This window comes from Protopterus annectens, chromosome 4.part1 (genome assembly GCF_019279795.1).
Source record: "Protopterus annectens isolate FY-2018-M chromosome 4.part1, PAN1.0, whole genome shotgun sequence".
NCBI classification, from domain to species: Eukaryota; Metazoa; Chordata; order Ceratodontiformes; family Protopteridae; genus Protopterus; species Protopterus annectens.
In genome coordinates, this window is record NC_056734.1 from 1,005,470,304 (window position 1) to 1,005,489,153 (window position 18,850).

Genomic DNA, 18,850 nt, shown 5'->3' on the forward strand with positions numbered 1-18,850 from the left:
TGAATGTTTTATACTGAAATGTGAAAATGGGATTAAGATATGTCCTTCTGTACACAGACAGTATAGTTGTTTCAGAAATATTCACTGCCACGGTGTAATATTTTGCATTATACTCTTTCTGTAGACGGTGTTTTGTCAAAGCAGCAAGCCCATTGTTTCAGAGATGTTTACTGCCACAGTCTGATTATCTTCATGCCCTGTTCCCATTATGGGGTGAAGTGTTGAACTGCAGCTCAGTGTACTACATACAGTAATGGTCTACAATACCTATTTCCTGTGTTCTCATTGCATCAGAAGTAAAAAAAAAAATCCCATGTGTTTTGTCAGAAAAAGCTTTTTTTTATATTTTCTACATGCAACAGAATAGCACATTGTAGATTAGAGTAACAAAAGTGGCATGGTCAGATTCAGTGTAGTCTGCACTAAAACTTCTAAGGGTAGAATTTTAACCTTAGGGGGCTTGCATATTGCGGGTTGGCATAAATAAGCTGTTTGTCTCACAGACACAAGGACAGGTTTGATTCTTAATTTTGTCACTGTCTGGTCATTGTCTTGCTTACCAGTTGTCTAGTATTTACCTATAAACTTTAGGTGATTCTCGGCTGGAGCACCTTCTGTGTGGAGTCTGCATGTCCTCCCCGCGGTCGAGTGGCATTCGAAAGACATGCGTAGAATGTGCGTGCCTTCGTTGAAGGTTGGGTGTCGAGCTGGCACCTTGGCACCCGTAAAAAATCTACTGCCAATCATTAGCAGACCGGAGTTCCACTGTGGCGACCCCTAATCGGGAAAAGCTGAAAGAAGAAGAACAGAGGTTGCTGCCTAACAGTTTTATAATGAAATCTTAAAGTGGATCTGAGAGACAATGCAGCATATCCGTTATTTCAATGGTACCCATTGTATCAGTCTAATATTTTACATTAGTACTGTGTTCCTATTATTTTGAACTTTTGCTTAGTGTTCTAAGTGTAATAATTGTCTGGAATGCTTTCTTGAGTTAGTGTTATATCAGAAAGTCCATGTTTATTTTAGCAAATTTTCTTTTACCACTTGCTGGAGATTAATACACCACAGATTAAAGTAATTGGCCATGGTGGTGCAGCAGTTAGCATTGTCGCCTCACAGCAAGAGGTCCTTTGGTTCGATTCTTGGCTAGAGCTCCTATTGTGAGGAGTGTGCATGTCCTCCCTGCAGCCGTGTGAGTTTTAAACACATGCAGGAAGGTGCACGTGTATATGTGTGTGCCTTCTGTGAAGGTTGGGTGCTTGGCTGGCAAATCGACACAGTAAAGACACCATTGCCCATCAGTCTGCGGACCGGTGATCCGCTGTGGCAACACCTAACCAGGAAAAGCCAAAAAAAGAGATTAGGGTAATTAAAGTGGGTATGGTTAAAGTCAGCTTGATACTGCACTGGTGATTTTTGTAGCTGAAGACAGTGTTTATTCCTTGAATATTGAATAATGAAATCTGAAAGGGGGCCCTGAGATATGGCCTTGTGTATAGCACAATATCCTTTGTTACAAACATGATCATTGCTACCGTCTTAATTCTTTTTGCATTACACTCTTTCCATCCTAGTTATTCTGTTGAACTTGTCAGTATACAGAGCACATAATATATTACCAGTAAAATGTTTTTTTTTTTCATTTGATAACATGCTGTTGAATGGAACAATTAAATTAGTGTGGTCAGATTCAACATAGTGCTTCACTGAAACCCCTTAGGGTAGTATAGTAATCGGGGGGGGGGGGTGAAGTTTTATTTATATATATATATTTATATTTATAAACTATCACACACACTGTAGGCAACATATCCATTGTTTAAAAGTTTACTGTCGCAGTATGACACCTTGCATTATACTTTTTTCCATTGTGATTGTTGTTTTATTTCTGCTTGGTATGCCAAGCAAATAATGGTCTATAATCTTTTGTGTTGGCATTGCATCAGAATTGAAAAGATGGTGTTCTTCACATAGATCAGTGTAGGGGAATTTTGTCATAGGCTGAGATACTACTGTTGGCTTGTCTGTTAGAGCTAGTCATATGACGGGGCTGATGCCATCTTACCTTAGACCTTCAGGTAGCTTGTATATAGGTAGCATATGTCCACACCATCTTTACTTATTTCTTACTGGATTTGTGATTGCTAGCAGAAAATTCATTCATACTTCTGGCTCTCCAGGTCTGTCAGTGAAGAGCTGGTCAGATAAATACCTCACTGGGGATCCGTTTTTCTGGTCTTCACTATAGTTAATATTGTCTTTTGCTTATGCTGGTTTTTGAACTTTGGGGTTGCAGCCACCTAACACAGACGTGCAAGGCATTTCTTCCTTGAGAAGATCAGTAGATGGGATGTACATGCCAAATACCACACAAAGTTTCATGATGGGTGCATTTATTGCCTAAGTCTAGAACATCTTATTGCTGATTGTCTGTCTGGAGTTTAGGCCTAAGACACTCAAGGTAAGACTTTAGGCACTTAAGTCTTATTTGAGAAAAAAGACGTTTGCAGCCATTTTAGATAAACCCTTTATTTTAGCAGAGTCGCAGCAAATTGACTCCTTAGATGTTCCCCTCAGAAGGAATAGGTCAGAGAAGTGATGCTTGAAGTTTCAGAAAGGCACCCACCCCTGGAGTTTGGATCATCTCTCTTAGATCTAAGCCCGAGGATGTCTGCTACAGAGAAGGATATTGACAGGGCTGCTTCAGAAGCTGCCTTACTGTCATACTTCAGCCTGTCCCACTGGATTGAAAACTTGTTTAGGGAACAGGCAGTCAGTGTCAGACAATTTCATAAAGGCATCTTACTAGTAAGCTAGTGGAGGGCAGTTTTTCTTTGGTTATTATTGAGGGGTGCAAGCTTGTAGGAGGTCGGAACTCCAGCTTGTAGGAGGTCGGAACTCAGAGACACTTCCCAATTAGTGTCAGAAATCCCTAGTAGTTATTCCTTATGGTAAGACCAAGACATAGGAGGAAAAGCTTGTGTTGTAACTGAGTTGTTTCTTTTTGGTGGTCATCAGTCCCCCCCCCCACCTCCCTTTCAGATTTGCTTAAGCTGCCTTAAAGCTTTTCAGTTTTTTGAAGCCTGAATCCAACCAGTCCTCTGTATCAGGAGTTGAAACAAAAGAAAAATGGAAGCCTTTTCTATGAGAAACTCTGACTTGTCTACCTTTGAAGGGTATCTTGATGAGAAGTCTCATATGTTCTTCCTCTTGTCCTATGAACACAAACACCTTGGCTAGTAACTTAACTGCTAAAGGAATAATTCCAGGATCAAACTCGTAAGGGCTTTGCGCTTCACAAAATAGATGTGGATCTTCTGAAGTTAGGACTATCTTAAGTTGGTATCTGTTCCTATGGTACAAGATCTCCTCCTGTAAGTCTTTGATGCTGCCTCCCAGGAGTCAGACTCCCCGGCCCTCAAGAGGCATGACCACTTCTACGTGTACAGGCTCTCAGAAAATTCTCTGTAAGAACACTATTGCAGATCTAGATTTTAGTGTCTGGAATTTGGAAAGGAGATAAGACGCCACCTGGCAAAACAGTCTTCCCACTGCCAGGGAGATTAGGTTAATAAATAGATTTGGAAAAAAAAAAAAGAGGGATTCCTCATCAGCCCTGGCATTCAGGACATTGAAGTACAAGACTTTTGTCTTGAAATATGAGGCGCATCTGTAAGCAGCTTTTAGAGTCTTGTTAGAATGCAGGATGAAAATCTGAAAGCTTCCTTGCCTTCTCAAATTCATGCTTCTGTACAGCTAGTGAAGCATGTCCTTAAATGTATGGGTGTGATGCTGTGTATTCCGCATACAGGGCTGCTGCAACAGGGTCAGTAATTAGAAGATAGTCCCAGCTGAGGATTCCATTCCTAGTGGAAGATGTGAAGATGCAGTTCTTAAGTGCACCTTTGGATAGAGCATTACTCTTCAGTCCTCAGACAAGTAGAAACAAGGGGATGACCATCAAGTCTGTAAGGCATAGGTTTCACCACTATATTTCCAAATGTAGTAGGAATTTTCTACACAAGGACTTTACAACTGGTGACAAGGTAAAAGTAATCAGTCCAAAGATGGAGAGTAGCACAAAAGATGGCAGCATGAAGACAGAGGGCTATGGAGGGGCTTTAAATGCTCAACACCTGTAGTGAAGTAGCTTTAACTATACTAACATCCTCATCATCAATACACACAAACCCCATTCTGTACTATAACCCCATTACCCCATTCAGTTACTAAGATTGCAGGTTGTTTTGGAGATTCCAAGATGGCTACACACTGATACATAGGTTGAATAGAGCCTTCTCAGTGTGAAACTGTAAACTCGGGGGCGGGGGTCAGTACAGTTTATCAATTTTGGTACAGTTCTGTTAAATGGTTAGTAGTTCCCCAGGCAGGATGCCAGCTAAGAATAATGTTGGAGAAAGTAAGAGGAAAAGCAACCAGGAAATATAAAGGAGTTTGCTTCAAGTAATTCAGAGGAAGAAAATCAAATGCAGTTAGATGTGATTAAAATAAGTGAAACACTGAAAGGGTATATCAGATCAGGTAAACATCAGGAAAAATTAAATAAGATTTGACTAGCTGGTTAGATGAACTGATAAAACTGCAAAAACCAGAGGCTGGGCACAGAGCTCTCAAGAAGAGCTAATTCAAAAGATAGTTTACTTAGAAGACAGTCCATGCAGGGAGAACCTAAAATTTTCTGTTGTACCAGAGAAACTGGAAGGAACAGACTGCTCTCATTTTATGGAAGTACAGACAAGCAACTGAACTGGTTGCTACACAGTATGATTTGTTTATTGATAGGGAACATTATGTGTGTGTGCTCAAAATCTGGTCCAAGTATATTAGTAAAGATGCAATTATACCAGAATAAAGATTTGCTCCTAGAGGATCAAAGACATTTTTGGATGCAGAACAGGTGAAAGGAAAAAGGACAAAATATATAACCAGTAAAGGGGTGATCCAGCGAACAGAAGGGAATGCTGTGTCATATTCTTCTGACAATAACAAAACCCAGAAGAGAGACATTGAAAGTGAAACCTTTTTTTCCATTTTTGCAGAAGAAAGTGGTTGAGCTACAACATATTAGAGGAGCTGACTAAAAATAAGTACCTTGGACTTGAACCAGGTATGGATGATGGGAGATGAAGAGCATCTGGAAGAAAACCAGAAACATTGTGAAATTAATGGGTAAATGGGAGACTGTAAATCATCAATCCCATTAGATATAGGAACAGACATGATGTGGCTTTGCAAGAAGCAGCTGAGAAAGGCTAAATTTTTTTGACTGACGTAGTTAAACTGCTGGATGAATTATAAAACGTGTACCACATATTGTCATTTAATATTTAGGAGGACATTGAAGGGAGTATAGAAGTAAATGTGAGTAAAATAATTTATTACCACTAATGTTTGTATAAACATTTCATGATGTATATTGCATTTTATATTGTAAATCAGTTTTGTATCGTGTGCATTATAGGTATTTTAGGTGTCTGGGTGAAGTCTTATTACTGACTGCTGTATATGTTGAAGCAAGAAAGTACTTTTTCTTAATATGAAGATATCTAGGCTTTACTGTGTAACAAGGTAAAAAAGGATGAATAGAAGCAAGTTAAAGTTAATATAAAGTTGTGATCTACGTCTGCTGGGGTGGGAGATGTAAAAGTTTATTGATCGCATACGTTATTTTTCTCCTTTCTTATAGTAGTTGATATCTAGATTTATATCATTGGCTTGAGCTATAGATACTATCTTTTCAAGGCTGTCTGCTTTTTTTAAAGCTGTGGGACACTTTGCAATGGTGGTAGTCATCAGATCTTAGGAAGTTACTAGGCCAATGGCCCCAGGGCCATTACAAGCATAGCCAAGTTCTACCCTTATTTCCATGATCACCACCTATTGCCCTTGTCCAAGAAGGATGCAGGTGGAACCCCCGTGGTGAATTTATGGTTACCCATCCAGTCATCCACATTGCGTTTGAAGAGGGCCAAAGAGGTGCTGTGTTTGACATGAAGTGGAAATATGTTACAAAGGTGTGGTAACTTCTGGGAGACAAATCTGTTCCTCAAGCAGGTTCTGTTAATGTCGCATATCAGGTTAAGGTATTTAAAGTGAGTAACGCGTGTTTCTCCAGTTGCTGCATGTGCTTGGAAAGGTGCATACCAAAAGGGGAGTTATAATCAATTATTGGCCTGATGAGTGAAGACTACAGGGAGGGTATAACTTTTGTAACTTTTTTTTTCCTGGAGGCAATGACCTTATGAGATGAGCAATATAGAATAACTTTCTTACCACTGTGGAGACATAGTGGTCAAAGGTGAGATTGCTGTCACCCTATGTGCCCAGGTCTCTCACTACTGAGTGCGTACTTAAGGTGTTGCTGTTGATGTGGTAGTTAGCAGGAACATCACCTTTACTGAAAGGGATGGATACATTTTTATTGCATTGAGTTTAAGGCCATGACTTTGGCACCAATCATTTGTTTGTGTAAGACCCTCTCATAGGATGTTGACATCATTTGGAGATTCTATGACCATCCCCAATTTGCAATCATCAGCAAACTTAGGCCGCCACAGACCTTTAGTTTTTCCTTTTACTTCAGAGAAGTAGATTTCAAATAGTAGAGGTCCCAGGACTGATCCCTGTGGAACACCACTGGTTACAGGTCTGCTTTTGGAGGTCTTTTCGCTATTTTGATTATATGGGTTCTATCAGTGAACCAGTTAGCGACCCATCTAATGATATAAGGGTTAATACCTAGCTGGGTGAGTTTGTCAATGATGCCTGAGTGGGGGATAGTGTCAAATGCCTTAGCTTAAGTCTAGGTAGACTGTGTGCACAGATTTCTCCTTGTCCAGGGCCTTGCTGACTGTCTTGAAGAAGTCCACCAGGTTTAACAGGCATGATCTCCCTTTCACAAATCCAAACTGAGTAGGGTCAAGTGTTTGGAGATTACCTATATTTTTGTTGTTAAAGGTCCATGATGATTCACTCCATGGCCTTGCAGTTAAGGCTAGTCAGGCTAATAGGTCTATAGTTCCCAGAATCAGTGGAAGCACCACCTTTGTGCAAGAGAGTAACAGACATTTTCTGTTCAGCAGGGGACGAAGCCTGTGCTTAGACTATGATTGAAGAGAGTACCCAGTAGTGTTGCTAATTCTTATTGGAGCCCATGTAGGCCACAGCCTGGAAAGTTATCAGGTCCCATAGATGCTGTGCTGCTGGCCTTAGAGGGGGGTGTTAACGACCTGTTCTTTAGAGATAGAAGGTAGGGGACAGGTGGCAGGGATGTCATGGGATACATGTGGCGGGGACTGGGGAGTGAAGTTTTCACAGAACCTGTCAGCTAACAGGTTAACTATGTCCAAAGGCTCAGTATATGTGGTATCATTAAGTGTTAGTTCGGTACATATCTGGGCCTTTCCTTTTAAGTTACAGATCTAACTAAAGAATTGCCTTATGGTTTTCTGTAGTTGAGAAAGCTAATTTGGATTCATAAGAGTGGCCGTGGTGGTGCAGCGGTTAGCGTTGCCACCTCACAGCAAGAGGTTCTCCGGTTTGATTCTCAGCTGGGGTGGCTTCTGTGCGGAGTCTGCATGTCCTCCCTGTGGTTGCGTGGGTTTCCTCCGGGTGCTCCGGTTTCCTCCCACATCCCAAAGACATCCAGTAGGTGGATTGGATACTCTAAATTGGCCCAAGGTGTGTGTGTGTGTGTGTGTGTGTGTGTGTGTGTGTGTGTGTGTGTGTGTGTGTGTGTGTGTGTGTGTGTGTGTGTGTGTGTGCATGTGTGTGTGTCTTCTGTGGAAGGTTGGGCACCGGGCTGGCAACTCAACACCGTAAAACTCCACTGCCAATCATGAGCAGACAGATGATCCGCTACGGGGACCCCTAACCGGGAAAAGCCAAAAGAAGAAGTAGTAGTTTGATTTGGAGGACTTCACAAGAAGTCTTATTTGCTTGTCTAAGCTGAGGAAGGAGTGTTTCCAGTTTAGGGCTGGCCCCTTTTTACTCTTAGATAGCAATGTCTTCCTTTTATTGTAAAGCCTGTTAATGGCCGTTGTCCACCAGGCAGGTTTGCTCTTCCTTGATGAGCTTGCTTTGGTCATATCAGGTATGGCCGAGTCAGTGCAGTTATACAGGTGTTTATATAAAGCATTGGTGGAGACCTCTGCATAGTTGCCAATCCCATCTGAGAGGGGAGGTCCAGGGAAGCTATTTGTACCATCGTATTAGAGGTTATAATCTGCTTTGGAGAAGTTTTTTTTAGTTTAGTTGCTGCGGGCGGGGGGAGTCAGATGTGATGGTTACTTCAATTGAGACTGATTTGTGGTCATATCTCAACAAGGAAGACCCCACAGTGGGGGTGCTACAGTGATCCCCCTTATTTGTAAGAACCAGATCCAGGACGTTGGCACCATGGCATTGGAGCTAATGAAGTTGAGGAACCTTTGGGCAAGTGAGTTTGAGCACAAGTAATTTTCCCAGTGAGTGGATGGGTAGTTAGTCACCCAAAACCATGGTGTTCGGATGCATTTTGATAGACTCAAGTAGATCCAAATAGGCAGTTTGGGTGTCCTGATTCATAGAGGGGGTCCTGTAGCTTACAGTGACTTGAATAGGTGACCTACAAACAGTTAATTGCACCTGAAGTATCTCCAGGGAGTCATGCTGTTTGACCAATCTAGAGGTGTATTTATCTTTAATGAAAATTGATACACCACCTCCTTTAGTTTTAGTTTTCACGCCTTCAGTTTGTGGTCAGAACATGTGGAAGGAGGGGTAACCTGGTATGGCTGGGGTGCTCTCTACAGCCTTGAACCAGGTCTCCGTGACTGTACAAATGTCTGCATCTTCCAAGGAGAGGACTGCTTCCAGTGAGTGCAGTTTCGTGTTAAGACTCCTAGAGTTTAGTAGCATAATCTTCAGGTTGTTTTTGGATGAAGTTTTTACGTCAGGAATTTTGTCCTTGAGACACTGCCTAAAAAAGGCACTATGGGGGTGGGAAGAGCCTTAGCCAGTAGCCGAAATCTCAGGAGTGACAGAAGAAGACCATCTCTAGCCGATCATCGAGGTCTATCGATCATGTCATCCCAGGCTGACAGATACTGGATCCCCTTAGAATGACACCAGAACCAAGCCAATTATTCAAGTCAGTCATTTTCTGTTTGTATTGAGGCATCATCGTAGGTGAAGGAAAAAAGCTGCTTAAGGCTAGGGACATACCTGCCTCTGAGACACAGTCTTGAGAGTTCAGTCATGTCTCTCTTCATATAGTCCAGAGAGGTACGTCTCAAGTCATTAACACCAACATGGACTATGATGGAGTCATAACAGTACCTGTTATTGAGAGACTTGAGTACATGTGTGATATGGCATATCCTGGCACCTAACAACAGACAGCTGACTGTGACCTTTTCCTTATCCAGCCTGGTTTTTGCTTTAAGGGCTTGACGGGTGAGACACTGGTATGCAAGCTGTTGTGTATTGTGTTCCGCAGAGGAAGCATGTGTAGTGTACTTGTGTTTGTGTTTGGGTGATCTGTGGTATTTAGGTATGTTTCTGATGAGGACCTCTGTATATGTAGGTATGTGTGCTGTGGGTTTGGGTGGAGTAGGAGATGAGGTGTGCATGCTGACAACCCGCTTATTCTCATATGTACTAACTGGTGTGTGAGAGCATGGATTCAAGGTTCTTAATATACACTGCCTCAGGATGTACCAATACACTTGCCCAACGCTTTCTGGAATTCATTAAATCCAATGCCCTGGACAAGCTTGTTCTTACCCCCACTAGCGGTAGCAACATGCTTGACCTGGTCATTATTAATGTGGGTGACCGTTGCTCTACACCACTAGTCAACTCCTCCCTGGTTAGATCCGATCACAGGCTATCACCTTGGAAATCCACAACCCCCTCACCTCTCCAACAAAGGTAACCACCATGAAAAACTTCTTCAAAGGTAACTTTGGGCTCCTAAAAACAGAGGTGGCTAACTTCACAGCACCCATGCAAATGGAGAATAGTTGCATGACTGCCAAATCATACACCAATGCACTGTATGAATACGTACACAAATGCATGGATCTCGCCATACCCAATAGAACTAAGACGCTCTCCTCAAAAAAAAAAAAGGAAGCCAATCTGGTGGTGCCCTGCCATAAACAAACTCTACATGTAGGAGGAATCTGATGCGGAATAAGGTGAAGTCCCAAGACTGGAAAAACTCCCTTATCAGCCTCAACAAAAGGTTGAGATCCCTCAACAAATCCTCTAAAGCTAGCTATGAAAACAGAATTACAGCACAACCACAAGGCCTTCTATAGTTATGTAAAGATTCTCCATGGCAATACCCAGATTTGCTCTGAGCTACTGCACAATGGTACCTCCTATACAGAGCCAACAGATATTGCAAATATACTGGTGGACAGATTCAGTGCTGACTTTACCCCCCCCCAAATGACCAATCACAATACCAGTAGATTCCCAGGCACCCAGTATTACTGCTGCACAGGTTAAAACAGCACTGTCCAAGGCCAAGAATACAGCTTTTATATGGGACCTGACAGTATCCCTGGCTGTTTTCTACATGAACTACAGAGTGAACTGGCACCTCACCTGTGTGCCCTTTTCAGTCACAGCCTTACCTCAGGTTTTGTCCCTACTGAATGGCGCACTGCTACAGTTATCCCTCTCCACAAAGGAGGAGCAACTGCAGACCCCGAGAACTATCGCCCCATTAGCCTGACGAGTCTGATATGCAAAGCTATGGAATGCATCATCATGGCCCTAATAAACAAGGATATAGGGACTCTCCAAACTCTGGATCCTACACAGTTTGGTTTTGTGAAGGTTAGATCATGCCTGCTCAACATGGTTGACTTCTTTGAGTCAGTCACCAGAGCTGTAGATGAAGGTACGGTGGTTCATACAGCATACCTTGATCTGGCCAAGGCCTTTGATACCATTCCCCACTCAGGCATCTTAGAAAGACTTACTAATCTAGGCATTAACCCATATATCACTAGGTGGGTTGCAAACTGGCTCACAGATGGAACCAACAGTGTGAAATTAGCTGACTCCAAGTCAGACTGATGACGAGTCATGAGTGGAGTCCCACAGGGTTCCGTCCTGGGTCCTCTCCTGTTTGGTATCTTCCTCTCTGAAGTCCAGGCCAACACGAAGGGACTCTGGCTGACAAAGTTCGCAGATGATTGCAAGTTGGGAGCTGCTATTAACTCCCCAAGTGATGTTGACATCCTACAGAATGGCCTAAATGAGGCCAACGACTGGTGTCAGAACCATGGCCTTAAGCTCAATGCCAAAAAAAATGTATCTTTATCTCCTGTGTGTAAAACCCGGTTCCCTTGAATTACCACATTGATGGTAGTCCACTGAACACAGAAGGCATCATAAGAGATCTGAGAACACAGGTTGGCAGCAACCTCTCTTTTGACCACCACGTTGCCACTGTGGTCAGAAAGTCCTTATATCTGGCACATCTCATTATTAAGAGTTTTGCATCTGGGAAGAAAGACGTCATTGTCTCCCTCTACTCTTCCCTCATTAGGCCAATCATCGAGTACAATGCCCCATTTTGCATGTACCTCACTAGACACCTGCAACAACCGGAGATACCGCAAAAGTACCTCACAAAGAGGATCCTAGGCCTTAAACACTTGCCCTGTATGGACAGACTCAAACAACTCCAGCTATTCTCTGTCTCATATCGCCTGCTTAGAGGCGATCTCTAGCGAAAACCACCGCTAATTCAAAAGCCAAGAACTCGACTCAGGCCAGTCCAAAACGTAAGAAACAAGAAAACAAAAAAAATAAGAAAACAACTTCTTTTTTTGTTGTTTTCTTGTTTCTTACATTTTGGACTGGCCTGAGTTGAGTTCTTGGCTTTTGAATTAGCGGTGGTTTTCGCTAGTTTGTTTTTCCGTTTTTGAAAGTTTATTTCTTTAGAGGCGATCTCTGCTTGACTTACAAAGCCATGTCTGACCCAGCTCTGTTAGAAATGCTACATCTAAAGAAATCCCAATCCCTCCGCACCACACGCTCCAGGGACCTCAACCTCATTACCACAATCAACACATGCTGGAGGGACAGGTTCATAACCCAGAGACTGCCCATGCTATGGAATAGACTATGCATACATGTCAAGCAGAGCACCTCACTGGCCTTCTTCAAGAGAAATCTTGATGAGTGGATGGGAAATAGAAAATACACCCCGGGGATCACTCCAGTGGCTTTACTCAACAGAGGCACTAGGAACTAAGGTTGGGTGGCACAATGCCAGGTTAATCCTATCTGCTAGGCTTCTAAAGGCTCTAGGGCCATTAGCCTAGTACACTTCTATGAACCATGTTGACCATGCTGGCTGGGGAAATTGTGGGAAATTGTCCGTCCATAGTGTTGGGTAAATCTTTATAGTTAGGAAAATAAGTTGCACTTAGGAATGGCTAGTGGGTGAGAGGTGTGTTGGTACCGCTGAGGCTTGGCTTAGTGTTCCACCTGATACCAGAGCGGAGTCACAAATAACCTCTGGAGGACCACAAGCTAAGTGTTGAGGGAAAATTTAACAAGCAAACATTTGTGTCTAAACCACTAATGGTGACCACCGCTATGCAGCAGTGCATGATGGTGAACTACACATAGACAAGTGAAAATGCAGATCTTAAACAAAACAAGATGACCCTTTTAACTCAAACTAGCCAGTAAAGACACCGTCTCTGAGCACTACTCCAATCACCCTCAAGATGATGTGACCCAGGCAACGCTCTCCTAAAAGGGTGCAGAAGGGCCTTCATTTTTTTCTTTAACAGAAGCTTTCACTGGGGGAGACAAAAGTCTACAGATGCTTTGCAATTACTCAGTTGAGGGCTGAACACTGTCTGCTGAGTGAATTGTGCAAGGTAAGGAGTAAAGGTAAATTGGCAAGTAGTTCAGTGAATAAATTAAGTTTTTTTTAACTGTGGCAAGTGAATAAATTATTCAAATACTTATCTTCCCAGCAGCCATAGTAGTCTGACGCATTTAATATAACAGTCCACAGTTTAGTTTATTCAGTTCAGTTAAAAAGTAAACAGTGCACTTTCCTACTGATAAAAGTAAGTGTTTGCTGAGAACAAGCAAGCTGTTTTCCTCTTACCTGGAGGGGAATATAGATAAGAAAAAAACTGAAAAATAATTGGTGAGTTCCCATGATGTACCATGTGTTTTACCTTGGGTCATTTTTCCATTTTCAGTTCAGTAATGCCTGTGGGTGCAGCCCTCAGTTTGGGGCAACTGCTCCTGTTCTGCAGGAATAATCTTCATTTGTTGAAAATGTACATATTTTTGTGCGTGTTCTCATTTAGAAAGGGAAGGGAGTTCTGAATTTTTAGTTTTTTTTGTTTGAATGTTGCCATTGAAACAAATAGTTTTAAAAATGTGACATAATCTCAAATGGAGATGAAAAGAAGCAACTGCATGAGAGAGGAGCCTGCCAGACATTAATGTGTGTGTGTAAGCTAACAATTGGAAGTATACAGTCAAAAGTGCTGTCATTTATAATAGGTGGGAGTAATGGCTTTCTGTCATAACTGATAACCTGTCCATGTTATCCTGTAATATAAATGGTCTTACAGGTATTGGCAAAAAGTAGAGAGCACCGAATTATATTAAGAAGTGTAGAGTGCAAATAATGTAGCAGGAGACATACTTGAAAAGAAATGAGCATGCACATTTGGCAAAGGATTTCAGGATGGTCATTCTGCAGAATGTCGTGGGTAAATGAAATGGAGAGTAGTAATATTGATTGCTAGACAGGCTTCATGAGTGATAGAAAAATTAAAAAAGACTAGATATGTGGTAACAGGGGATTACTGTCAGGTGAGGAAGATTATGCTTACATGAATTTATATTCCACCTAAGATTACTCTTTTGTAAAGCTTAAAAGAATTTCAGGAGAAATACTTTTTCAGTGAGGAATATTATTTTTTGGTGGAGACTGTATCCTGATTTGCAATAGTGAGGATGTATCGAGGGAACCTAGAAGGGACAGTGTAAGTAGAGAAGATAGATTTATGAAGAAATATAAGAGGATGTTTGTTATGAAAGATGTGAATTCAGTAGTAGGAATCCAGACAGAATTTACGTATTACCCAAGGTACAGTAATTGGTCTAAACTGGATTGAGGTTGTATTTCCCAAAAACATGTGTTTCACTGAAAGCTTTGAAAACACAGCCAAAAACTATTTCAGATCATGCAGCAGAAAATACTGAGAATAACGATGCAGGGTAGTAAAATAAAAGTGAGATAGTGGTGCTTTCCCACTTCTCTGTTAGTGAGAGGAATTTAAGGAATGGGTAAAGGAAATGATAGAAGAGTTTTTAGAGCAGATAGAAATTTCTTCAGGTGGGATGGCTAGTGGGATAAAATGAAAATGCAGTTTAAAAACATGGTAGAAAAAAATGAGAGCTACTTGAAAAAGGTAATGGGCATTATTTAAAGAGGTTGAAAATGGTTATAAAGTATTGAAGAATAAGGGGTATCTTAGTACAAGAGGAGAAGCAATTGCAAAATGATAAATGGAACCTAAAGGAGTATTTGGATAACATATATGAGTTTAGAAAAGTTGTTTAGTAATTATTTTTGATAAGTCCAGAGTATAAAGACGTTTAACGTAACTATATACGTCACAAAAAGTAGAGAGAGATATGTTGCCAAACTTTGGCATCCTGTAACAAGAAGAGTAACCAAAAAAAATCTTATAGCAATGTTCATAGGGTGGTAATAGGCGATCAGCCCTAGGGCCTATACAAGCCTAGCCATAACATTTCCCGGGCTATTTTTTCCCAGGAATTTTACTTCCCTGGTCACCTGCCTAGCAGGGCTACTGACGTGATCCCCGGGGTAAATTTACTATCTCCCATCCAGTTGTCAAGGTTTCTTTTGAAGAGGGCCAAAGAGGCACTCTGCTTGACATGTATGGGTAGTCTATTCCAGAGAATGGGGAGTCTCTGGGACAGGAATCTATCCCTCCAGCATGTTTTGTTCAATGTGATGACCAGGTTTAGATCCCTGGAGCGCGTGGCTCTGAGGGATTGGGATTTCTTTAAGTGTAGCATGTCCAGCAGCTCTGGGTTTGACATGGTCTTATATGTTAAGAAGACATTCGCCTCTGAGTAGACAGTATGTGACAAGAGTACAGCTGGAGTATTTTTAGACAGCATAGGGCATCTGCTTTAGGCCTGTGATTCTTTTAGTGAGGTATTTCTGTGGCTTTTCCAACTGTTGCAGATGTCTTGTGAGGTACATGCCAAATGGGGCGTTGTACTCTATAATGGGTCTAATGAGGGATGAGTACAGTGGGACAATGACCTCCTATTTCCTGGATGAAAAGTCCTTAGTAATGAGATGTGCTACATAGAAGGATTTCTTGACTGTTGTGACGATTTGGTTATCGAAGGTGAGACCACTGTCCACCTGTGTTCCCAAGTCCCTTATCACACTTTCGGTGTTTAGTGTACTGCCACTTATTTGGTAATTCATGGGTGCATGTTTTTTCCCAAAGGGGATAACTGTACAATGTTCATTGTGTTACACTGCTGCAGTCATTACACTTGTGTTATCCTGCAGTCAGGCGGTTCCCCAGTCGGTCTAAAGTCTTGGTCCGGCGTTGGTTCCTGTCACCTCCTCCCTGACGTCAGTGCGACAGGGGTATATAAAATGCAGCCGACGCCATTTTCTTCTGTCTTTCTTGCCGCACGGTGCCCGAAGCAAAAGCAGTTCGCAACTGACAGTCGGCAGTCTCCTGAGATTTTCATTCCGAATCCAGAACCAAAGTCTTCTACAAAGCTGAGTACCCCGTTGGGGAAACTTTTTCTTGCCTCAGACCGATGTCAGTAAAAGTTAATAACTGTATTTCTTGTGTGAAGCAAATACCTCATAAGGATTTCCATTCCTATTGTATCCCATGCCTAGGCCCTGACCACGACGTCACTGGTTGTGGGTTTTGTGCTAGGTTTAACAAGCGCACTATTAAACGTCGGTTTGATTTTGCCCGACATTATTTTGGTAGAAAATTCATTTATACCATGTCATTGGAACTTCCGACGACCGGAATACACAAAAAGCGCAAAGACAAGGATAGGCATCCGAGGCCCAAAACTGACGACGAAGCCTCTTCTAGGCCAGTCGCCAGTTCTCCGGCTTTCAGCGAGGCACCTTTGCAGCCCCTGACGACCGCTTCTGTAGAACCACAAGCTGCCTCTGACTCCCATGTGGAGATGGCTGGGCCTTCGGATGCACAAGTTCTTCAGCCTACTGAGACTAACCTTTCAGAGGGATCTGGAGTAGCCGAGCAACCCACAGCTACAGAGGGTGTCTTCAGACCTACTCAGTTAAGCATTAAACCCTCAGCTAAGTCTAAGCCTCCTTTAAAGTCAAAGAAACAAATACAGCATTCTCTAGGACAGGCCTCCATGCCTAAGAAACAAATGCTCAAAATGGCCTAAGACCTAATAAGTCTGATCAGGGGGTCCCATCCCCCTCCTGATAAAAGGCCTAGACAGGAAGCAGACTATGACTCATCCGACCAGGTGTCCATCTCTTCTGATTCATCCTCAGACGTAGGATACTCCTTACCCCCTTATGAGGATTCTGATGCTGAGGAATCAATTCCATCAGCCTCACCACCTGAGGACTACTCCTTTGGGCAAACCCTACATACCACAAGGGAGCATTTCCACTGGGAAGGCCAGGATTACTCAGAATCCAAGAAAAGGCCCAGAGACTTCTTTTATTACCTCAACACAGACCCCTTGCTATTCCGCCAGTGTTAGATATTGTGGATGATGTGTATACTGAATCCAGCTTAAATCCTGATTCCTTACCTCCAGCCGCTGTTAAACCTGACAGATACTACAGAGTCCCTGACTCACATAAATTTCTGTATAAAAGCCCTGTAGCTGACCATGAAACTATTTCTCAGGGACCCAAAGGATTTAAGGCCTCATCAGCCAAGAATCCAGTTCCCTCTGACAGAGATTCCAGAGCATTAGACAGATGGGGAAAGAAAGTATATACGTCTGCAACTTTAGCAATGAGAGCCTTAAATTGCCAGTTTCACATGCTAAAATATCAGCAATTTTTACTGTCTCAGTTGAAACAAAAAATGCTTCCAGAATCAGATCCTCCTAATTTTAAAGAAATGCAGGATTTATTGCATGCAGCTGAACAAGTGGGAAAGCATACTTTGCAATGTGGCTTTGATTCTCTAGAGGCCACCTGCAGAGCAGCAGTTACAGGCTCTGTCATTAGAAGACATGCTTGGTTAAAAGAACATACGTTACCAGATCATGTTAAAGCAAAATTATTGGATGCACCTTTGCAGCAGGATGTGTTATTTGGAGTTAAGGCAGAAGAGGTATTAAAGAAAATGGAGGATAAGGCAAAATCTATGCAAACGGTGAAGGATTTCTTGCAGGTTCAGCCTCCTAGATTTAGCAGAAACTGGCCAACTAAGAATTGGTCCTTTCCAATTACAGACAGACCTCAAAGGGGAAGATACAGACGTCCAAGAGGTAGAGGTCAAACACAAGGTACTTACAGGCCTCGTTGCATCAGGCCAGAAAGAAGGGGAAGACAGGCCCCAACCATATAAAAGGCAGCTCCAATGACTTCCCACTACAGTTGCCAAACAAATCCTTCTTGGCAGCCCCCTTGGGAGGAAAACTGGCACTCTTCTACCACAATTGGCAAATGATCACCAAAGACAAATGGGTTCTCAACATTGTATTTCAAGGTTACAGGTTCCACTTTCACACACTGCCAAGGTTAAAAGGAATGCCAAATCTGCCACCAAATCAATAGCCAGAGGCTCAAAAACAAATTACAGCCCTCATGGATATGAGAGCTATTTAAAAGGTACCATCACAGGAGCAAGGACAAGGATTTTACTCAAGACTCTTTCTGGTGCCCAGAAAGGACAAAGCCTGGAGGCCTATTCTGGATCTTTCATCTCTAAACACTTACCTGGATGTTCTGAAATTCAAAAATGTTGACATTACAGCAGGTTCTTCCCATGCTGGGCAAGAAAACTTGGCTCATGACTTTGGACCTCAAAGAGGCATACCTGCATGTCCCTGTCAGACAAAACTGCAGAAGATACCGCAGATTCATAGCTGGTTCAATGCACTACCAATTCTCTGCACTGCCCTTTGGTTTATCTACTGTGCCCAGGGTCTTCACAAAGTGCCTGGCACCAGTAATTGCATTTTGCAGACAGAAAGGAATTCAAATTTATCCGTACCTGGACGACTGTCTGATTCAAGCAGAGAGCAAGGACATTCTTCTAAAGCATCTGGCATTTGTAAAAAAGTTAAGTTGCCTGGGGTACATAGTGAATGAAAAGAAGTCAAAACTAGTGGCCTCACAAGTGATTATATTCCTGGGTGCCAGGTTGAACACAACGGCCCAGATGGCTTATCTCATGCCAGACAAACAAGGACAACTCACTCAATACTTTCAATTGATGGCAACAAAGACCCAACTCCCTGCAAGAAAAATTCTGCAGGCCTTGGGTTACATGGCATCCTGCATACTACTAATTCCATATGCCAGACTGCATATGAGGAAACTACAATGGTACCTAAAGAGTGTATGGTCTCAACACTGTCAAAGTTTGGAAACAGTTATACCACTAATCCCTTGCCTTCAACAGGAGTTTCAATGGTGGGCTCAAGTTTGTCACCTCAACAAGGGACAGCCTTTTACACAACCCACAGCCAGGCAAACACTGACAACAGATGCATCGGATTACGCCTGGGGAGCACACATGGCAGGTAGATGCATTCAGGG

The 18,850-nt window shown here is 42.5% G+C and overlaps 1 protein-coding gene across 1 annotated transcript in view; it reads left to right on the forward strand.

Annotated features, from left to right (window-relative positions):
- Positions 1-18,850, forward strand: part of DLG1 (discs large MAGUK scaffold protein 1) — a 3,205,960-nt gene that overhangs the window by 1,761,040 nt on the left and 1,426,070 nt on the right. Inside the window, exon 12 of the mRNA XM_044070715.1 lies at positions 5,495-5,507. Coding sequence (XP_043926650.1) covers positions 5,495-5,507 — 13 coding nt within the window. The remainder of the gene's footprint in view (positions 1-5,494; positions 5,508-18,850) is intronic.